The sequence below is a fragment of the Castanea sativa genome, chromosome 6 (genome assembly GCF_040712315.1).
Source record: "Castanea sativa cultivar Marrone di Chiusa Pesio chromosome 6, ASM4071231v1".
Classification (NCBI taxonomy): Eukaryota; Viridiplantae; Streptophyta; class Magnoliopsida; order Fagales; family Fagaceae; genus Castanea; species Castanea sativa.
In genome coordinates, this window is record NC_134018.1 from 46,866,554 (window position 1) to 46,888,302 (window position 21,749).

Consider the following 21,749-nt stretch of genomic DNA (forward strand, 5'->3'; position numbering starts at 1 on the left):
GTGAAAAATTGTGAGAGTTTCATAGTTTTCGATTATATATATATATACTACTACTACCACTACTATTTATGACAACTACTTATAAAAGATTAAAATCTAAAATCCAAATAGAAAATTGATCGTCAATGATAATTCTGTATACTCATTTGCTACTACTATTTTTTCTTAAACAATCTAAGATTTCAAATGAGTTGAATTTCAACGATCTCACAAATTCAGGGCCTTCTAGTTGAGGTGGGAGAGCTCACTTAAACAATAAAAAATAAAATTAATTAAAAAATTTTGGGGCATATATTTTTTATATTAAGGCCCTTAGGCAATGGCCTAAGGGCCGGCCTGTAAAATTCAAACCGACCGGGTTGGCGGTCCAAGTAACCCGGTCCATCCAGAGCCGTAGCATGTTGCTTGTACCATCGTGCTGGACTTTGGGTGAGAGAGTCACAGCCTCTCTCTCTCTCTCTCACAGTCGCTTCGAGCTTTAGCTAGGGCACGCATTCTCTATAAAGAACGAAACCCTAATTCCCCAATTCAAAAAAAAAAAAAATGCCTTTCATTTCGAAAATTGAAAGGCAATCCGATTACCATCTCTTCCCTTCAACCACTCCAATCGTCATCGACAATGGCGCTTCCTATTTCCGCATCGGGTGGGTCTCTCTAACTGTTCTCTATCATTCTCATTAGGGTTTCTCTGTGTTTCTGTGTTTTTTTTTTTTTTTTGATAATTGGAAAAAAAAGTGTTTTAATGTTTGCTTGTGAATATTTGTAGATGGGCTGGAGAGGCTGAGCCTCGTGTTATTTTCCGTAACATTGTTCAGAGGCCACGCCATAAAGCTACTGGTACTCTTTTGTGTACTTAGTTTTTGTTTGGTTCCTGAGAAAGTGGCAGAAAGTTAAACAAAAATTGAGCCTTTACTTGCTGTCTATTGTCACCATGAAAATTGACTTGATGGGTCTCCATGAGCAGTAACAAACTGATTTTAATTTGGGATTTTGGACCCCTTTTTTTTGGGCTCTTAGGTTCTGCTTGGCTCTTGACAATGTGGCAGAAAAGAAAGTAAAAATTGAGCCTTTTCTTGCATTCTATTCCCACCATAAAAACTGAATTGAGGGGTCTTCATTAGCTATAACAAACTGATTTTAAATTGGGGTTTTGGACAAGTTTTTTATTTTTATTTTTGGTTCTTTTAAGTTCTGGTTGGCTCCTGAGAATGTGGCAGAAAAAGAAAGTAAAAACTGAGTCTTTACTTGCATTCTATCCCAACCGTAAAAACTGATTTGATTTAAACTGGGGTTTTGGATTGTGATGCAGGTGAAACTGTTACTATTGTTGGTGACCATGATCCTGCACTTTTGAGATACTTTGATTGCACTCGATCCGGGCCTCGTTCAGCTTTCGATAGCAATGTTGTTTATCAATTTGAAATTATGGAATATGTAAGCTTGTTCTGTTCTGTCCTGTACTCTTTCATTTTTACTAAATATTTTTATAATTATAAGTACATGGTTCTATTTTAGTTGTCTAGCTTGGGATATATGGATCTTGTTTTAGACAGGTTAATTTAATGGGAACTCCAAAATTGTATGATAACGCAAACAACAAATTAATAAGAAAACTTGTAGACACACATATGAAAACAAATTGAGTTACTTCAAAACTCTGGCACCTTGTTGCAATTCACATTACATCATGTAAGTTGTGAAATATCCGCATTGGAATGTTAAATTTAGTTGGGCAGGATCTTTTTTTCTTTCTCCAAAATTCTCCCAACAGCATAGCATGGCAATCTTTGATTGAAAACCTTATAAAGAAGAGAGAGAGAGAGAGATTTATATGAGGAGCACAGTAACAAGTTTTGGAGTATTCTATTTCAAAACCTTTTAAATTAAGGTTCTAATGTTTTTTCACAAGCTGGACATGTTATGCTTTTCAGTCACAAATATGCCAATGCATATTTTGATTATTAACAAAAAGATCTAAAGCACATTTTAACTAAGTTGTGTGTGTGCGTGCATGCGCGTGTGCATGCCTGCGCTTGAATGTATGTTAAGAACGACAGCCTCACAAATGTTTCCTTGTTTTTGTAGATTCTTGACTTCGCCTTTGATCGATTGGGTGCAAATGGATCACGGGTATGACGAAAATGGAAAATATTTTCCATACATTGATGCTTTAGAATTTTCATGTTAGAAGACTTATTTGTCACCAATCTAATTGGTATTCTCAGTGGTTTTCCATAGTGCTCATGGTCTCTGTTAACATTGAGGGCTGTGGTTGTTGCCTGTCAGATTAATTGTACATTCAGATTCTTTGGACTTCTTATTTTACATTGTATTTTTCCTTTAAATTTGGTAAAATTTGTGGTCTGCTTTTATGATGTTTGCCTTTAGGATTTTTCAAATGAAGTTGGTGGTTACTGGATAATTTTTTTTAAACAATTTCAAAGTAAAATTAATTTGGACTTTAGTTTTAATAAATTCATATTTAGTCATCTGTGGCATTTGGACACCATTGGAAATGACATGAATCAAACAGAGAGTGTGGAATGTAAAATGTTGGTGCTAATGGCAGTCACAGTTTTTGTATTTTGTACATTGTTCTGCACATCTGACATGGTTATTGATTCTAAATGCTTCGAATTGTGTAAGTAAGGTTTTAGGTATTTGTTAATATACTCACAAGACCTCTTTCTTCTTTTTATGTTCATTTGAGGGCAGAACAGATTGATCACCCTGTCCTGATCACAGAATGTGTATGCAACCCTGTTCAGTCACGAAGTAAAATGGCAGAACTTCTTTTTGAGACTTATGGAGTTCCATCTGTAGGTAATATCACTAACCAGTACATAAAACTTTAAATGCCCTTAATGGACATTTTCTATGTCCTTTCACCTCCTTTGAAATTCTTTCATTCTGGCTTTGGTCCTCTCTTTCTTCTTTAATTTGTGTACTTCTTTCCTGAAATCTGTCTTTCTTTCCACTATCTCAGCATTTGGTGTTGATGCTGCATTCAGCTATAAATATAATCAACAACTGGGGGTTTGTGCTAAAGATGGTCTTGCTTTATGTCCTGGATTTACCACAACTCATGTGATTCCGGTATGGTTTCCAGTGTTTTCATTTACTTTATTCAATTAGTTGACATCTTACGCACACACACACACACACACACACACACACACACACACACACATATATATCCAGGATTCATATAGTAAATGTTTAACTATGCTTAGGATAAAATATAACAGCTTTGTATGATTGTATATAATTGATGAGTTAGTTTTACTTGTTAACTCTGGTATATATTTCTCATCATGCATCATTATCGCCATCGTTGTTGGTGGTAGTGTTACTAGTTTCTTTACTAGTTACAAGAGAGAAAAAGGAATTAAGATTACCAACACTGGTGTATTATTGTGTTTCATTTCAATTCAGTTTATTGATGGGGAGCCTGTTTATAAAGGAAGCTGCCGAACTAATATTGGTGGATACCACATCACTGATTATTTGAAGCAACTACTTTCGCTTAAATACCCTCAGCACATGTAAGTCCAAAAATATTAAGATTCTGAATCTATTAAGTAAGTACTGCTTGTCAAAATGTCTGATTATCTTGTTCAAATGCAACAGGGCTAGGTTTACATGGGAGAAGGTCGAAGACCTGAAGATGGAGCATTGTTATATCTCACAAGATTATTTTTCAGAAGTTCGGCTATTTCAGGTAATGTGCATAACTTTTCTCCTCCCATTCTCCTTTTAAATATAAGACAATTAACTATAGCCTTTTTTATGACAGAAAGGGGACAAGGAAGCAGAAGATAAAACCAGGTGTTGGCAGCTTCCATGGATTCCACCACCAACTGAGGAGCCTCCTTCAGAAGAAGAGATTGCAAGAAAGGCAGCCATAAAGGAGAGACAGGGTCAACGGTTGAGAGAAATGGCCGAGGCAAAGAGGTCATCTAGGATAAATGAACTGGAAAATGAATTGCATGGTTTGGAATTTCTTTTACAGCAGTTGGAACATGTGGAAGAGCATAATATTCCTTCTTTCCTATCAGAGACTGGATATGTCTCAAAGCAGGAGATAGAATCTGCTGTTCAGAAAGTCACACAATCTTTACGGAAAGCAAAAGGTGAACCAAAGGGTGACCAAGCTGAAGCTGAGGAGAAGACAGATCCTGCCACAAACGAAAGGTTTCCTCTTATAAATATTCCTGACAACATGCTGACACCAGAGCAGGTATTCTATTATATTAAATATCTGATCATTTTTTCTTTTTGGTAAGTTACACGTGCATCCTGTGGGTCTTAAATCCACGATTTCTCCCTCCATCCTATTATTATAGGGGAGGAAGTACCAGTAAGGTATTGCTCATTTGCCAAAGGCTGATCATATGCCTCGTGGTTTTGAAATTTCCACTGATTGTGCTTTTAATAAACCACATTAAGTAACACACGCACACATACGCTACATTAAGTCAAAAACAACTATTTATGTAGCCATATTACCTGATACCTCTGCCTGCAAGTTCTTTATATGTTGTTCTGAAGTTTGTACATAGCCTAACATTTATAACGCTTAGGTCATTGCTTCTATAATTTTCTGATTTTGAATGCTAAAATTCTGATGGATATGATAATGCAACCTTCAGGTTGCAACCAACCTGGTTTTGGAAACCAGCTGAATAACAACTCTATATACCCACGCCCTAGGGGACTTCATTTACTTATTTATTTATTTTTATATATTTTCCCATCATTAACAGTAAAATTTCACCTTGCTATCGTCACTTGACAGCTTAAGGAAAAAAGGAGGCAGTTGTTTCTTAAAACAACGTCTGAAGGCCGACAGCGAGCTAAACAGAAACGCTTTGAATCAGAATTAGAACGAGAAAGGAAAAATCAACAAGATGAAGAAAAACGCTTGTATGTGCCAAACTTAGGAATTTCTTTTAATGTGATTTATTGTGTTCAGATTTAATGAGAAAGGGGCAATCCTGTGTTGTGAAAGTAAGAATTTGTTTAGTTGAATTTAGTGGAATTTTTTAGGAGAATGGAGGGACTAAGGGGGAAGAAAAGCATCTCTATCTGTATTCAAGTATGAACACTTAGGGGCTGTTTGGATTTTGTGTTTCCATCCCCTATAACTCTGTTTCCATCGTCCATAACTCAAAAGATGTAGGTCTCACGGCTGAGAAGTGTGTTTGGCATTGTTTCCAGTTTTTGTTTCCATTATTCAGTTTTCTGATTTTTGACTGATGAGTTATGGAAATTGAAAACACATTTTAGGTGTTTTCAAGTTATGGAAATAGAGTTATGATGGTATTTTGGTAATAAAACACTCAGACATGGGACTCACTAGTTTTGTCAAGTCAGCTTTCCCTTCTCATCCCACCAATCTCTTTTTTTTTTTTTCCCCCTTCACTTTTCTTTCTTTCTCTCTTCTTTTTTTCTGTTCCTCTTTTTGTTCTTCTTCAGAGCAAAAAGCTCATACTCACCAACCACTCACATGCATAACGTTCTTTTTGCTTTCTTTCGATTTAGTGTTCTTTCTATTCTTTCTTTTTTGTTCTTTTTGTTCTTCTCCCACTGGTCACTCACACGTTGACCCACGCCAACCCAAGCTGAGAGATCATCGGCCTCGATCTTCGATCACATGCCGAAAAGCTCCGCCACACGCTCGTTCTCCTCATCGTTGCTATCTTACTCGTTCTTCAATTTGGCCGGAGCATCGAAATTGGCATCCACAACAACGGCGGATCTCCGTTGGAAACGATTGGAAACAATTCAATCTGGAAGCTCGTTCTTTGATCTGGAAGCTCTGTTGTTGGCGCCAGGAACAACTCTGTTGGAAGCTCGTTTTTGATCTAGAAGCTCGTTTTTATTTTTTATTTTTTATTATTTGGTGGTGTATCATAAATAAGTATGAATGAAGTTTTGAATTTGGGGTGATGAGTTGCTTTAGGTGGTGATAAATTGTTGAGAGTTTTTGTTGTTTGTACTTCTTTGGTTAAACTATGAATGAAGTTTTTGTGTTAAACTATGGCTGTGGTTGCGGCAAAATGAAATGTGCAGTGAAGAAAATGGTGGGAGATTAGCAATCTCTGACCATTGCTTAGGTATGGGTCCCACATAGAGTAAAAAAATTTGAGTGATGAAAAGTTGAAAATATATGCCAAACGGGTGGGATTAGGAAATTGGGGTATTTTAAGTGATGAGTAACGAAAATTGAGTGAGGAGTGATGAGTAATGAAAAAAAAAAAACAAATAGCCCCTTAGGTTTTAAGAATGCTTGCTTTACTCATTACATGATAGTGTTGCAGATGATCTTATTAGGGAAATCATTTAATTCATTTTCTATACTTTGAGCATATGATCTCTCTGTTCATTGTTTTTCTCTTTCTTTTTGATGTAGAGAGAACCCAGAGCTTTATTTAGAGCAGTTGCGTGCTAAGTACAAAGATCTTTCTGAGAAAGTTGAGCAGCGAAAACGACTTAAGACTAATGGGAACCATACAAATGGAAATAATTTCTCTGGTGGTGTTGGTCGTGGTGAGAGATTGAATGCAGCCCAGAGGGAAAGGATGCGCCTCTTAACTACAGCAGCCTTTGATCGAGGGAAGGGTGAGGATACATTTGGTGCCAGGGATGAAGATTGGCAACTTTACAAACTGATGAGTAAAGATAACGATGATGATGATGAGGGACCAGATCAGGATGAAGCAGAAATGGCTCGCCTCTCTTCAAGGCTCCAGGTCAGTTTTTCATTCCGTAATAATCATGTGCTACTATATATCTGCAACTACCCTATTTTTCTTTGTCTTGTTAACTAATTCAGCTAAAAGTCTTAATGGACCAATACCGTGGCAGGAAATAGATCCAACATTTGTTCCCAAGTTAGAAATAGTAACCTCTCAACCTGTTGAAGTACCACGATTACGTCCTCTCACCAAGGAAGATTTCCAGATCCTTCTTGGGGTTGAAAGGTTCCGATGCCCTGAAATTTTATTTCGTCCCAACTGGATAGCTGTGGATCAGGCAGGGCTAGATGAGATGACTGGTGTCTCAATAAGGAGGTTGTCACCTGTGGGCCAAGAGGTGGAGGAGAGACTGACCAATTCAATATTCATCACTGGTGGGAGTTGTCTTTTCCCTGGTATGAGCAAACGCTTGGTAGCTGGAACCCGGATGATTCGGCCATGCGGGTCACCTATAAGGGTGGTCAAAGCATCGGATCCAGTACTTGATGCATGGCGTGGGGCTGCTGCTTATGCAACTGCTCCACAGTTTCTGACACAAACTTTCAGTAGAACAGATTATTATGAGAAGGGTGAAGATTGGCTTCGCAGATATCAATTGCGGTATACATTATAATATATTTGGCCGCAGTCCATTAATGTATATTGTCTTTCACATTAAATGATACTAAATCAATTCAATTCTAGACTAAACTTCTGAACTGTCAGTGAGGTTCTGCCTCAAGTCTTTTGCCACTGTTAGGCATTGATGCATACAGGGATCTTGTTCTTATTTAATTCCCAATCCATTGTCTGATCTTCTGGCGTTTGTGCAAATAATTACTTTGCCACTTGATTCTCAATCTCTGGCCCATAGTTACTGAGCTGGCGTGTATATAACTCTGAATTTCAAAACCTTGGAAGTAAACTTCGATTTTTGTGTTTGGGTGGGCCAATGTTTTCAAAACCTGTTAATTAATACTAGCTTAAAAGGCAGGAGTGTGCCTTTAACTTGAGTGAGATTTGAGACTGCCAAAAGGCAAGCCAGCAACTAATGCGTTTCTCCTGCATACTTAGAGCATCTGCATTGGAACATCTGCGTTAGGGGATGTAAAACTTTACAAAATACAAAAGACAACAAATTTTACACATTTTACTTCAAATTTTTTTCACATCAGTTCTTTTAAAATTGTGTATATTTACACATTTGCCACAATAATTGTTCATATATACACGATTACTGTAACTATATATACTATTATTTTATTAATTTCATATTTTGCTCCTTTTTTTCTCTCTTCTCCAATTGCAAAACCAACTCAAACTTCTCTCCCTCATCATCTTCTTCCTTTGATACACACAAATACATCCACACAAACACACCCACATAGACAAACCAACACAGAGACGCACAAAAATGCATAGACTGTTTGATGCTTGTTGATCAGTGCTACAGTGGAGTTTGATGCTTGCTAGCAGCAAAGGTCCATTTGATGCTTGTTCTCTCACTATTTCACAGAACTTGCAAAAGCACCACCACCAAAATGCAGATCCCACCATTCACCCAATACTATCCAATCACCACCACCAAAACCCGTTAAAATAACGGAAACTCAAAATACAACAAAAATCAAACCTAATCAACTCAAAATTAAACCATCAACTGAAAACCCATAACCCATAACCCAAACCCAAAATCAAAATCAAACACAACTTAATGGTGGCCAAACGCTTGAAATCAGTTGAGAGAGATCCAACAATGAAAGCTTTGACAGAGAGAGATTTCTTCAAAACTTTGAGATTCGACGATCGTGAGAGAGAGATCTGATATGAGAACTTGAGCTACTCAAATCTGTTCTTTCACATACAAAATCCCCACACAATCTCATCATCAATGGTATTGTCGACGAAGATGGAGTAGCCCCATCGCCATCGTCACGTATAGAGGTCGATGACAAAGTGAGAGCAAGCTTAGAGGAAATTTGTAAGTGTGTGGGCTTTGGATGAGAGGAAATCTGTAAGTTTGTGGGTTAGGGAAAAGAGAGAGGTGGAGAGTTTGAGGGAGGAGAGGAGACGTGTGAGATAAGAAGTATTTTATTATTTTTAAAAAATAATAATAAAAGCAGAATAAAAAAATTATGCACCATCTGATGTGGTTGCTCTTATATCCTGGTTGTGATGAAATACTTGGATTTAGTTTTCCTTCATGCGAGCCATGGATCAAAGCTACGAGCTTAGAGGAAATTTGTAAGTTTGTGGTTGTGGGTTAGGGAAAAGAGAGAGGTGGAGAGTTTAAGGGAGGAGAGGAGACATGTGAGATAAGAAGTATTTTATTATTTAAAAATAATAATAAAAAAATCAGAATAAAAAAATATTATTTATATAAAATAGAGTGTATGATAGATAAACTGACGTGGGTGTTTTGTAAAAGTGGGTATGTAAAATAGAAAAAAGTAATTTTTTTTTGTGGTTGCAAAATAGACAGAAATTATGCACCATTTGATGTGGTTGCTCTTACATCCTGGTTGTGATGAAATACTTGGATTTAGTTTCCCTTCATGTGAGCCATGGATCAAAGCTATACGGGTTTCTTTTCAGGTCTTTATCGATCATAGATCAATATGGTTTGGAATTAATTTGCTTTTAACAACTCTAGAGTCATAACAATTTAACAACATACGTAAAAAAAAATATTTGTGAAAATTGTTGTTCGGACAATTTGTACAAGTTTTTTTTTAAAATAATTTTTTTAAGCCTTACATTTTCAAGTCATAAGCATATTTTTGTCTAGTTTCAGAAAATAGGAAAAAAGTTAATCCGAACACACTTGCAAGAGGAGTTTTTTTATTTTTATTTATATATATATATTATTATTTATTTATTTCTATTAAATATGCAAGATTTGAATTTAGGATATTCGTAGCTCTTTATCGTTGAGACACCAATAAGTTCATTGTTTGTATAAATGAGATTTGATTCCATAACTTTATTTGAAGATAAAAGACTACCAGTTAAGTCAAAAAACAAAGTTTATATGCAAACTGACGGTTGGAGGAATTTTTCCAAACTGAGTTAGAAATAATCTTATGAAGTTGACATGTCCTATACCATGTGCAAGTCACATTACCGGTTAAAATCACCTCACCCGTAGTTAGTATACTTAACTCGGTAAACCCAAACCCAAACCCTCTCTCTCCCCGCATACTGGGCCTCCACCACCACAACTATGACAAAAACACTAATTTTGGGCTTATTTTTTTCTTCAGTTTTGGAGGCTAGGTTGTGGTAGAATTAAAACTTATAATTTTAAAGTTTTAAATTAAATTAAAATTATTGCAAATTAAGCTTTTATAGTTTTACTAATTTAAAATAAAATACAAGAATTTTAAAATCGTATGAATCGATATGACTTTAAAGTTTAAAATACAAGGTGTGATTCAAAACTAACGAAACTATAAGCTTAATTTGTAACAATCTTAAATTTTGAGGATATAATTTAAAATTTTATAAAACTATAAAAATTTGAAACTATTCCTCAAATATAGATGCTTAAAAAAGGAAATTCCAAAGAAGGAAAAAACAAAAATCCAAAAAAGTGCAGTGCAGTGCAGTGCAGTGCAAGGGAGCTCTAATCAATAAAATAAAATACTAATAAAGCAACGGCTACTTTGGTAACTAAACCCAACAGCCAAGCCAGCTTGTACAAGCTTATCATATACAGTATTTATGTAAAATTCGACCGTTGGGGAGGAGTGTTTCGCACGGCCCTAGCTCTTTCTTTTTCCAACAACGCTCCTCTCCTATAAACCCCACCATTTTTTTACCGTTGCAAATCTTGCTTCTCACTCTCTCACACAAGACCACCCTCTTTAGAAAAAGCCCTCTTTGCTTGCAGAGAGCGGCCTTTCTTTCTTTCTTTCTTTCTTTCTAGCTTTCTTTCTCATCTTCACTATTCACCATAGACAAAAAAAAAAAAAAAAGATTTCAAAGAAAGAAGGAGACCCAGAAAATGGATTCACCTCAAGCGAAAAAAAGCGGGTTGAATCTCCCGGCTGGGATGTCTGAGACATCACTACGCCTCGAGACCTTTTCGGGTTCTACTTTTCGTGCTGTGACTAACTTGGGATCGCCTCGAACCATATCGAACTTGTCAGCATCCCCTTCGAAATCTTCGAGTTGCAGTGATAGGTTCATACCGTGTAGATCTTCGTCGAGGCTGCACACTTTCGGGTTGATTGATAAGGGGTCGCCGCTTAAAGAAGGCGGAAATGAGGTGTATTCGAGGTTGTTGAGAGCGGAGCTTTTTGGATCTGATTTTGGGTCTTTTTCTAATGCAGGTCCAGGGTCACCTATGAGTCCTAGCAAGAACATGTTGAGGTTCAAGACCGAGAGCTCAGGGCCTAATTCTCCTTACTCGCCTTCGATCTTAGGATATGATAATGGGTTTTCTTCAGAGACTTCCACGCCTCCCAAGCCACCTCGCAAGGTCCCCAAGACTCCCCATAAGGTATGCATTGAATGCTCTTTCTGGTTCTTATCTTTTTGCTTGCAGGAGATATTTTGTATGGGGCAAAACTAACTTAAAGCACAATTAAATTTAAGGATTTGACTTATTAGCAAATGCTACACATGATTGAATTTAATTTGAGGATCTAAGGTACAACTATGAAGGAAAAACCAAGTTCATGCAAATTGTTTGTGTTAGGCGCAGTTAGTATTTGAAAATTTCAGCTGACAGTTGTTTCATAGACTAAGATGCAAATATGAGCAAATGAACTAACTGAATCTCAGCTGAGAGAGAGAGAGAGAGAGCAAACCTTGAATGAATTATAAAGAGAATAATGCAGTGATAGATATAGGAATAAAAAATGTGGTTGATCATTGAAGTTAAATTGTGGCAGGTTCTAGATGCTCCATCACTTCAAGATGACTTTTACTTGAACCTAGTGGATTGGTCCTCACAAAATGTCCTTGCAGTTGGATTGGGAACCTGTGTTTATCTATGGAGTGCATCAAACAGCAAAGTAAGTTTAGTATTACTTTGTTGGGAACAAATTGAAGCAGAGTTTGGTATGAGTTGTGTCTAACATTCTATTATGCCATTTTGTTCTCAGGTAACAAAGTTGTGTGATTTGGGACCTAATGATGGTGTGTGTTCTGTCCAATGGACCCGAGAGGGTTCATACATTTCCATTGGTACAAATCTTGGTCAAGTTCAGGTAGCTAGTCCTCTAAACTTGCATATGATCCTTTAATTATCACATCTTCTTTGTAGGCTAGTATGTTCAATTAGTCTCTTATAGAATTGAAATTAAGCTAGCATTTTGGTATACTGTTGTAGGCCTGGGATGGGACACAGTGCAAGAAAGTCCGAACCATAGGTGGGCCTCAAACAAGAACAAGGGTTTTGGCATGGAATTCGCGCACATTGGCCTTCGGAAGCAGGGATCGCAACATACTTCAACATGATCTTCGGGTTCAAAATGACTTCGTTAGCAAGCTAATTGGCCACAAGTCTGAGGTGAAGCCATTGAAAATTTCTTAACTCCTCTTTTCATCAACTGAAAGCCCTTAGTCCCACCTACTTGGAGCTTCCTATACATATCTTTTATTGTCATTTAGCTTTATAGAGGATCATATCCTCTGTTAAGTGTTATAATCCAACGTTATTGATATGCTATCTTTAACATGGACCACAACTTAATGGGAGAAAACAGAGAAGTTATAGGGAAAATGGCAGTAATCTTAACCTTTCCTTAACTTCAATGCAACAGGTATGTGGGCTAAAATGGTCCCATGATGACAGGGAACTTGCATCTGGTGGCAATGATAATCAGGTATTCATCACTAACTTTTAGTTGTTTCTTATTCTTTGGAAGCTTTGTGTCTAGTCGATAACTAATCTGATTTCTTGCTGGTGAGCCTAGCTATTGGTCTGGAACCATCATTCTCAGCAACCAGCTTTGAGACTAACAGAGCACACAGCTGCTGTCAAGGCCATTGCTTGGTCACCCCACCAAAGTGGCCTTCTTGCATCTGGAGGTGGAACAGCTGATAGATGTATTCGCTTCTGGAACACCACAAACGGCCACCAACTGAACAGCGTTGACACAGGGAGCCAGGTAGTTCTTTTCAATTCTTTATGCATCATACCAGTTGATTTTCATAAAGGGAAAAAAAAATTCTACTAGCCTTTGTAAATGCCCATAGGAAAATTATGATTTCTGATAAGGACCGGGAGGGGGGAAGTGGGTGCTAATGCCAATTCAGACAACATATGATCCTGTCATGTGGAAATTTGTTCTTGAATAAATTCATGTGCTGAAGGAATACTTATATAGAGTTTGCTGCTTAACATGCAGGTTTGCAATCTTGCATGGAGTAAAAATGTGAATGAAATAGTAAGCACTCATGGGTATTCCCAGAATCAAATTATGGTGTGGAAGTATCCATCAATGACAAAGGTTAGCTTTTTAGTCATAACTTCATTTTCATCATAATCTGTCAGCAAACCTTGGCCTTTGAAATTATAGACAAGACTTGTCTGGTTTTTTTTTTTTTATTATTGAAACTTTTGGATTGATTGATAGGTTGCAACTCTAACGGGACATAGTATGCGAGTGCTTTACCTTGCAATGTCACCCGATGGTCAGGTATCATTTCCTTTAAAGCATTTTTCATAGCATGTGAACCTGATTGGCAGCACAGGAGAGTAACACCAAAAATAGATGCAAATATATATTATACTGCATATAGAAATGTTTTAATTTGAACTCAATTGCCTCCTGCAGACTATAGTTACTGGTGCAGGTGATGAAACCCTCCGGTTTTGGAATGTCTTCCCATCCATGAAAACACCAGTAAGCATGACCATTGCAGAGCATATTTGATAATAATCAAACTGTACTTTGCTATCTCTTTCTAATTCTCTTCTCTTGTTTCCTATTGTGTTTTCAGACACCAGTGAGAGACACAGGTCTTTGGTCTCTTGGGCGAACCCAAATTCGATGATATTCTTTGCACACGTGAATATGTTTTTGGTCTTTGGTCTCTTGGGCGAACCCAATTTCGATGATATTCTTTGCACACGTGAATATATTTTTGGTCTTTGGTCTCTTGGGCAAACCCGAATTCAATGATATTCTTTGCACACGTGAATATGTTTTGGTTATGAAGATGGAAAGTAAAGGCTAGTTTATACTGTATATGAAACTGTAATTTATTTGTGAGCAGCTGAGATGTGCTGAGAGATTGGCAATGATGTATTCTATTTTTTTCCCCCTTCTGCTATAAAGTTTTGCATCTGTAAAGTGTTTCCTTGTTTATAAAATACTTGGACATCAATAACACTAGATAAGTTGTACTCTCTCTCTATGTCATTTTATTATTATCTGATGGAATCAAAGCTTTTAGTCTGTATTAGCTTTTGTATATGTGGTACTCATAGAAGCGCTAATAAAAGGTTTGAACAACTGCACATAACAACAAGAAACGATTCTGTATTCTTGAACAGGTCACAATGATGTTTATCATTTAATGAAATTTCAGTTTCCAACTTGAAAATACAAACACCAGGCTTACTACATCCTAGAGTACATAGGAAGTAAAAATAAAATTACAATGAAGCTCATAAAATACATTGCAGATTGCAAAGAATTGAATTTTATCCTACATTGCAGATTGTGTTTTTCCTATTTTGCCCAATTATTGTTGATTTCTGGTGGCCTGAGTCTGGCACAAGAAGCCAATTATATGGAACAAATTATATTTGTCCTTGCTGCAACCCTTGACATATCAGATAAATCTCTCTGGATGAAGATCTTGTGGCTTTTGGCCTCAACCATGATGCTTTTCTAAACAGTGGTTTGCATATCTGGGTGAATTCTGTGAAGGCAAAAGCCAGAAAGAAAGCAAGAATTATATCCAAACCCGTCAGCTGGAAAAGAACTAGATAGAGTAGATACTGCATTTATAAAATACAATCCAACCTTTCACATCTTCACTCTCTAAAAGCTTTATGACAAGATGGCCCCCTGTTAGCAGAACACCCTCATTCTCTAAATCAGAGGCTGAACTGTCCATCTCTTTTTCCTTCTGAACATTATCATCCGGAATATGTAATGTAGCTCTACCAACAGCCAAATCAAGTGCTTGCATTCCCAACTCAACTGATAAAGCTGCATCCCTAGTTGTGATTCCAGAAACCAAGGGACACATATCCGAGAGAATCACAGAAAACCCTTTCTGCTGCACAGTAGGAAAACAAAATCATATCTGTATCCCTACACTAGTGAAAGAGAGAGACCCCCATAATGGTTTGCCTTGAGCGAAACTAAGATCTATCAAGTTATAAAGATCCCAGTCTATCTAAATCTCAAGATAAGATGAACACTCTCATCTCTGAAGTGTTTTTGTTTCAAAGGTTCAAACATATTAAGGCAAACAAGGTTAAGGGCCAACCTGTATTTAGACAAGAAGCAGAAAAAAACCTGGCATACATTGTGTCAAGGAATCAACAACTAGACCATGCTGCAAAGTAATCAAGCTTTCAAATATAGTGAACCCAAGGTGATGAACCATTGGATTAATTAAGCCATTCTGCTTTGGGTAAATGAAAATTGAATTTACAAAGAAATCATCTATAGAAAGCACATCCATTTCCATCTTTATCTACTAGCCCTTTGATGGGAAACATAAGGATCCAATAGATTATAGAACTAATAAAAACAAGAGCAAATGCAGGGAGGGATGGTTTCAAACAAGGGACGCCGAAAAGGTTGAACCAGGAAGCAAGTAATGAACCTAAGTAACACCCTTCTCAATAAAGCTAGGATCACAGTTAAGTTTACTTCTTTCTTGGCAGTGTGAGAATGGCAAAGGGTATTATGGACCTCAGATACCCCCAAAAGAAAATAGCTCAAAAATCAATGAATAATCAGATAATATGTCAAATTAAAATACATTTAGAATATACCTGAGGAGAGAGAGCCCTAAGTTGGTGTTTAGGCAAGTTCATGACATCAGCACAAACAGTTTTAACCCTTGCATCACAGTGACGAGGAGGAACCTTCACCTTCTGTTCTGCATATACCATTATTTCACAAAATCAAAATCAAAATCATTTCTTTCAATTTCCTTTACCCATCAGAAACAACTAAAGAATTAATGAATATTGAAGAAAAAATAAATAAAAACAAAACCTTGAGATCAATGCCCACAACAACCCCACCAGTTTTAAGAGGACCCAAACTCTGGCAAGCTACCTACAAAAACAAAATAATAGGCAGAACAGAACACCATGAAAACTGAAAAAGCCATAAAAACAAAGACACCCTTTAAAACCCATCAAAAAAATTTAGTTTTTGAAATGGAAAAACCTGAAGCCAAGCGCCAGGGGCGCAGCCGAGGTCGAGAACTGAGGAGCCGGGTTTTATCAGCTTGTACTGCTTCTGCATCTGCAAAAGCTGTTCTTTCCCAAACAGAGAAAGATATCAGATGGGAGTGTGTGGAGAAAATTTTAAAAGAGAGAGAGAGAGAGAGAGGTAGTACCTTGAAGGCAGAGCGAGCAACATAGCCAAGGCGTTGAGCTTCTCTGTAGAAGAAATCTGGTGCTCCTGCACCATTCATCTCTCTCTTTTTGACTCTCTGTTTTTTCCTAAAACCCCTTTTGAGGTTTGTTTAAGGGTTTTGCAGTTTTTGGCTTTTTGCTTTCTTAAATTTAAAAAATAAAAAATGGAAATAATTTCCATTGCCGGGATTTGAACCCGGGTCGCCTGGGTGAAAGCCAGGTATCCTAACCGGGCTGGACTACAATGGAGTAGTTAGTACTGTGACTTAACATCATCAATTAAGAGTTGATGAAAAGTGTTTGTTAAAAGTCACATAATTCAACCTTATTATAAACAGTAAACTGGTTTTTTTAATGTCCTTTCGTACAAACACAAGGAGAATATATTAGTTGCCTCTTTACAAAAGAATACAACTATATATACATTTAGCCAAGGTAGCAGTATGAAAGAAGACAAACTAAAACAAGATAAGAAAGGATAGTACATTATGAGAATGAGAAATAAATTAAAATAAAATAATTACAAAAACAAGGACTTAGTTACATTTTTGTTATGTAGAATGAGCTGGTGGCATGAACTGTCCCTTTACTGTTTGCAAAGGTCCATGACGCTTATCAAATATATATCTTATCCCTCTATTTGATTGATAAGGTTGTGATATTCTTCTTCTTCTAATAGTGGTGAAAAAACAAGGATTTGACTGTCATCGATTAGACATAGTACTTCGATGATTTAATTCAAATCCAAAATAAACCAATTATGTGGTTTGTGAGTAATGCTAAGAGACGTAAAATGTTTCATAATTGTATTCAACACTACTAGTGTGTGATAAGTTATGATTGGAACATTACTTTCGCATAAGTCTACTACTAACACTAACTATTATTAGTAGCAAGCACACCATGTTACCTCAACTGATGAAAAATTTTGCCTGCTTCTAGACATGTTCACATTTATAAGCACAAATATGAGCATTAGTGTTCGGATGATAATATTTTTTGACCATCTAATTCTTTTTTTTTTTGGGGGGGAGGGGGGGGGGGGGGTTATTTAATGATTATGTATATGATGAATTGGCATGGGTTTAAGACAAACTTAGCACAATGGACATTAAATCTAAAATGACCCAGATTTGATCTATTAGCATGGATGTTTCGTTACAAGGACATCAATTGCTCTGCAGATTCAGGTTTGGTCAAAGGTACCCTTGCAATAGATATCGCTAGTTAAATACTCAGCATATAAAACCCAACATATATCTCCTCCCCAACCCTTTTTGTTTAACCAATTAGTGGACAGATACCCATATTCAGTATCGCCAGCTACACTTTGAGAAATGCTGCTGCACATTCTACATTACATGTTAGAAACATAAAGTACAGTGAACACGAAAATTTGGTAAAGAAAGTAGTTCAAAGTACACCATTTACACTAAATGTGAGAAGTTTAGTTTACAGGAAACATATTGGTTCACATCTTAATCATTGATCCTTGGGGTCTCATTACTTCACCTAAATACGCAAGACTGATATAGCTGCAATTAGGCCGACCTCCTATGTTAAGAGCATGAGTTATGCAGCAAAGGAGCAGCCTTGAAAGTTCAGTTACTATGTACTGTAAACAGCTAGTCTTATCTTGTATACATAGATATCTATGTCAAAAAACCAACTGCCTGAAATAGTTTCCATCTATGTTACATACATTTAAAATGGAATATATTTTTGTCTCTTGAAGCACCGTAACTATTTAAGCATTATTATGCACGTATATCTTTGCAGTTAAGAATAGGTCTTCCACAGCATGATGATGAGCAGGTGGCCAAAAGATCACTCCCCAATTAACCTGCTCCAAAAACCAGAACGATTTAATCAAAATTAAGATCACCTATTACACAATATGCTAATGGCAAGACAATGCTAACAAAGATAAATTTTAATTTAACTTGAAAGCTTTAATACCTTAGCTTTGTGTATAAGAAATCCAAGGCAAAATCATAGAGAACAAAGGGCAGCAAGTTGAACATGAGCTAGGAGTATTCAATGTTGCCTTAGTTGAACAACAATGATCATGCATTTAACAATCAGGCCTCCAAAAAGAGAGTACAAAAATATTTCGTCCCTTCCAGCCCTGTAGCAGACACTGGTTATCTTCATCAATAACAAAATCCTTGTGGTAGCGTGATTTCACCCTGTCCTTTGCAGTTTTCATCATCTCCTGATTCAAAGGAAGCTGCCTAAATCCAGCCCTCACATTCCGAAGCTGCCACTGTTTGTATGTCTCCGGCCTCTCAACCCTCTCTAAGCCCTCACAAGCTATGACATTCATTGCCTGCGGCCCATATGACTCACTCTCAAGAAGCATCCTCTCCAGATTTTCACTGGACAAGTAGGTGTCAAGCATTTCAAATAAAGTAGAGAAGTGGAAAAGAGCCTGTCGAAATCTTGAAGTAAAGAAGGGCACACCATGGGCTGCATTCACAATCCCCTGTATGAAAACATGTGGATTCATCTTCCTGATCAGTTTCAAGACAACATTTCTTGGACTCTCTATCACTACTGTCTCATCAAGTAGGTATTTGAGTGAATACATAGAATTCACAACAAGCACCTCAGTATTGTCAAGTTTGAGGTCTTCAATTTGAATGGTGTCCCACTTTTGTGCTATTCCATTGAACTCAAATGGAACATTGAAAGTCTCCGCATAGTTTGCCAAGCGGCGCCCTGTCTCCTCAACCCTCTGTGCTGGTCGGAAACCTGGTTCTGCAAAATCAATCCCAGTAATCCGAAGCTTAGGAGGTCCACCAGGCCTTGCGGAGAGCTGTTGTATGAGGGAAGGCCATTGAAAACCATAAAGAATACCAAAATCAACAATGTGGAGTCTTGTTTCGTTCTCAACTAAATTCATAATTGTCTTACTTGAGAAGAAATCAAAAACCTTGAAAAATGGAAATGCAGTATAAAACAGATGGTAAGCTTTCAGTACATCAGCAGCTGACGTTCGCCTAGTCATAATGACTTTGTAAATCTGAGTACCAGAGCCAGCAATGCGTGCCTGAAGACCATTGGCAAAATAGTGAGCCATTCTCTGGATTCCATCCCCTAAAGGAGAAGCATGCTGTCTGATCTGCTTCAGTCGCTCAGTGGCTGTCCTCTGATCATCTGCTGCAACAGCTTCTGCACAAAGTGTCAAAAGAGTTCTCAAATCCACCACACCCCTTTTACCTCCAGTCTTCCTCCGATTGGCCCTTACATTAATTGACCTTTTGGACCGATCATTTGGCTGTACGTTCTTGCTTTTCTCATTCAGCACAGCTTCACAAAGAACAGAATCATCCTCTTCAGAGTGTAGCAAAACCATATCAAACATTTCCGGACTCACAGTAGATTCAGTAGAAGTTGCTGACTGCTTGCTACACCTCCCTTCTTCTAAATTCACATCCTCAGAATGAGGGTTATTTTTTGCCCTCAAACCATCCAGGGAGTACAGATTCCCATCTTTCTTCTCAGCTTTACAAAAGGTATTCTTACTTTCCTCCTTCTGCTCTTTGACAAGAAATGCATTACTCTCCCAATCAATAACAAGACTGTCGCCATTTGGAAGAAACTTACTCGCTTCCTCAAACCCTCTCTTAAATTGCAAAATAAACTCACTGCCATAAAGGGTTTCAGGAATAGTATTAGTGCCTTCCAACAAGCTATAAGATGGCTCAGACGTGGACACAGGAGCAATAATTGAGGATTCATACTGAACCAAATCACAATCCCAGCCATGAATCACAAAGTTGTCACTGCTGGTACTACGACTAGAGTCACCGTGATTTACAGTATAATATTCATCAGAGCTTTCATGGTTTTGATCCACATAATAAGGCTGAACATTATCAGGAGGAGGTGGATACTTCTCTCCGAGAAGCTCATATAATGATTTTTCAGCAGCCTCAAGTACTTCAGACCCCTGAAGCATGTAGTCCCTCTCTTCCATATTATCTTCCATAAGCATCTGGTTGATGTACTTGAGAACTGCATCACTAAAATCGTAGTCCTCATGTAAATCTACTTCTGGCTTCACACTCAAAGTAGGGGTTAAGTCACTGGGGGTTGCATCTGGTGGCCAAAATGCAAAACTTGCACAGTTTTGCTCAGCAAAATTACTCTCAGTATCAGTATAAATCTCATCACTGAATTCCAATACAGAAGTGGAACCGTAGAATTCGCTCAAGGTTTGATGATCCATGACCATCTACATAGAAAGAACTAATACCCACAACACAAAAAGGTTTACCCAGAAAGTATTTTTTTCCTGAACTGATTCCCTCCACTTAAATCTCCCACAGAAGCCTATTTCAAACCCAGAATACAAAACCCTCAGCAAAATTAAATGCTACATAGAAACATGTGCAACTAGATCAAGAAAAAAATAAATAAATGTTGAGATCTTTGGCAGTAGACTATATCAGAAGTGTAAGTTGAACAGTGAATAAAGAAAATGAACACATTAAAACAGACGAAAAAAATTTACAACTACTGAAACACTAGTATTTGCTACAGTTTTGAGTACAGAATTACAATGGGACCTTAGTCCTAGGAAACATCAAATCAATCTTTTCTAGCTTAACGGTTTGAAATTAAAGCAGTTGGTAGTCAACGAGAAGTACCTGAGCTGAGCTCTTCAGATTTTGTTCCAGTAAAAGTGAAACAGAAAGAGAGGCTAGCTAGACCAGGCTTCGAATTGTAAGTATGGAATTTTAAGAAAAGAAAAAGAATTAAAAAAAAGGGTTCTCTTTTGACATTATTTATAGGAAATTAGTATTAAATACAAAGTCTTTTATTTCTTATGGGGTCAAAAAAAGAAGAAGAATGAATAAGTAAGAAGATTCCAGCAATAGTGACCCAAAAAACAAATCAACCAGTAGGAAACAGAGGACAGGAAGAGACATGTCAGAGTCGCACCATTTTAGTCAGAAAGCAGAAAACATCTCCTCTATGTATGTGTCAATTATACTACTTTTGATTTTAGTTAACGCAGTCAAAGTATTCCACTTTGGATTTTCTCAACAAAAAAAAAAACACTCTTTATAATCTTTATTCAACAAACCAATAGCTTGATGACACCTATGCCAAATTAAGAATTTTAGTCCACGTCAGCTACTTTTAGGATCTGACTAGAATTTGATATTCAGGCTGCGTTTGTTTTGTTTCATACATTTTTCAATTTTTTGGGTGTTTGGCCCAACTGAGAATATGTCAAATTACACAATGAGGTGTAAATTATTTTACACCTCTCAAAGGGGCGTAAAACAATTTACACCCAAATCACAACAACTCAATTGTAGTTGTTGTTACCATGCATCCCCAACTCAACTCAGTTACGTTGTCATCGCCCTCCCCCCCTTTCCCCACACACAAGAAAGTATCTTTTGTGCTAATCTCATGAGACTCATGTC

General features: G+C 37.2%; 4 protein-coding genes and 1 non-coding gene across 7 annotated transcripts; 2 read left to right on the forward strand and 3 right to left on the reverse strand.

The window, feature by feature from the left end:
- The first annotated feature begins 435 nt into the window (after nucleotides 1-435).
- Nucleotides 436-7,577, forward strand: LOC142641164 (actin-related protein 5). Of its 2 annotated transcripts, XM_075815562.1 has the most exons (12): nucleotides 436-644; nucleotides 767-837; nucleotides 1,310-1,434; nucleotides 2,086-2,130; nucleotides 2,721-2,823; nucleotides 2,987-3,096; nucleotides 3,436-3,545; nucleotides 3,631-3,721; nucleotides 3,797-4,240; nucleotides 4,799-4,926; nucleotides 6,416-6,755; nucleotides 6,871-7,577. In XM_075815562.1, exons 1-12 carry the CDS (start codon nucleotides 544-546, stop codon nucleotides 7,372-7,374), a joined length of 2,172 nt encoding a protein of 723 aa, XP_075671677.1. In that variant the 5' UTR covers nucleotides 436-543; the 3' UTR covers nucleotides 7,375-7,577. The 2 variants fall into 2 exon arrangements, with proteins under 2 accessions (XP_075671677.1, XP_075671678.1); XM_075815563.1 differs by lacking the exons at nucleotides 436-644; nucleotides 767-837 and having other exon boundaries at nucleotides 1,342-1,434; nucleotides 2,716-2,823; nucleotides 6,871-7,554.
- Nucleotides 7,578-10,591: 3,014 nt separating this feature from the next.
- Nucleotides 10,592-14,105, forward strand: LOC142641703 (B-type cell cycle switch protein ccs52B). The gene is made up of 10 exons (XM_075816180.1): nucleotides 10,592-11,244; nucleotides 11,639-11,761; nucleotides 11,852-11,956; nucleotides 12,079-12,258; nucleotides 12,512-12,574; nucleotides 12,665-12,859; nucleotides 13,100-13,201; nucleotides 13,328-13,390; nucleotides 13,529-13,597; nucleotides 13,695-14,105. Exons 1-10 carry the CDS (start codon nucleotides 10,747-10,749, stop codon nucleotides 13,746-13,748), a joined length of 1,452 nt encoding a protein of 483 aa, XP_075672295.1. The 5' UTR covers nucleotides 10,592-10,746; the 3' UTR covers nucleotides 13,749-14,105.
- A 111-nt stretch (nucleotides 14,106-14,216) lies between these two features.
- On the reverse strand, nucleotides 14,217-16,480 carry LOC142641704 (uncharacterized). Of its 2 annotated transcripts, none has more exons than XM_075816182.1 (6): nucleotides 16,287-16,480; nucleotides 16,115-16,201; nucleotides 15,938-16,000; nucleotides 15,712-15,813; nucleotides 14,726-14,981; nucleotides 14,217-14,621 (listed from the first exon to the last, which is right to left on the reverse strand). In XM_075816182.1, the coding sequence occupies exons 1-6, from the start codon at nucleotides 16,362-16,364 to the stop codon at nucleotides 14,500-14,502; spliced, it is 708 nt and encodes a 235-aa protein (XP_075672297.1). In that variant the 5' UTR covers nucleotides 16,365-16,480; the 3' UTR covers nucleotides 14,217-14,499. The 2 variants fall into 2 exon arrangements, with proteins under 2 accessions (XP_075672297.1, XP_075672296.1); XM_075816181.1 differs by having other exon boundaries at nucleotides 14,726-14,984.
- Nucleotides 16,481-16,554, reverse strand: TRNAE-UUC (transfer RNA glutamic acid (anticodon UUC)). Its single transcript has one exon. It is a non-coding gene; the product is annotated as a tRNA-Glu (tRNA).
- Nucleotides 16,555-17,746: 1,192 nt separating this feature from the next.
- Nucleotides 17,747-21,084, reverse strand: LOC142639107 (scarecrow-like protein 14). The gene is made up of 2 exons (XM_075813206.1): nucleotides 18,265-21,084; nucleotides 17,747-18,148 (listed from the first exon to the last, which is right to left on the reverse strand). The coding sequence occupies exon 1, from the start codon at nucleotides 20,543-20,545 to the stop codon at nucleotides 18,380-18,382; it is 2,166 nt and encodes a 721-aa protein (XP_075669321.1). The 5' UTR covers nucleotides 20,546-21,084; the 3' UTR covers nucleotides 17,747-18,148; nucleotides 18,265-18,379.
- Nucleotides 21,085-21,749: the final 665 nt, after the last annotated feature.

Excerpts from the sequence above, each read along its gene's own strand:
- LOC142641704 (XM_075816181.1), bottom strand. The coding sequence starts at position 16,364 with ATGAATGGTGCAGGAGCACCAGATTTCTTCTACAGAGAAGCTCAACGC. Across the intron at positions 16,001-16,114 it reads CCCCTGGCGCTTGGCTTCAG|GTAGCTTGCCAGAGTTTGGG; the intron begins GTTTTTCCATTT and ends TTGTTTTTGTAG. Across the intron at positions 15,814-15,937 it reads TTGTGGGCATTGATCTCAAG|AAGGTGAAGGTTCCTCCTCG; the intron begins GTTTTGTTTTTA and ends TATGCAGAACAG.
- LOC142639107 (XM_075813206.1), bottom strand. The coding sequence starts at position 20,545 with ATGGTCATGGATCATCAAACCTTGAGCGAATTCTACGGTTCCACTTCT.
- LOC142641164 (XM_075815562.1), top strand. The coding sequence starts at position 544 with ATGCCTTTCATTTCGAAAATTGAAAGGCAATCCGATTACCATCTCTTC. Across the intron at positions 1,435-2,085 it reads AATTTGAAATTATGGAATAT|ATTCTTGACTTCGCCTTTGA; the intron begins GTAAGCTTGTTC and ends TTGTTTTTGTAG. Across the intron at positions 4,927-6,415 it reads CAAGATGAAGAAAAACGCTT|AGAGAACCCAGAGCTTTATT; the intron begins GTATGTGCCAAA and ends TTTTTGATGTAG.
- LOC142641703 (XM_075816180.1), top strand. The coding sequence starts at position 10,747 with ATGGATTCACCTCAAGCGAAAAAAAGCGGGTTGAATCTCCCGGCTGGG. Across the intron at positions 11,762-11,851 it reads GGAGTGCATCAAACAGCAAA|GTAACAAAGTTGTGTGATTT; the intron begins GTAAGTTTAGTA and ends TTTTGTTCTCAG. Across the intron at positions 13,202-13,327 it reads AGTATCCATCAATGACAAAG|GTTGCAACTCTAACGGGACA; the intron begins GTTAGCTTTTTA and ends ATTGATTGATAG.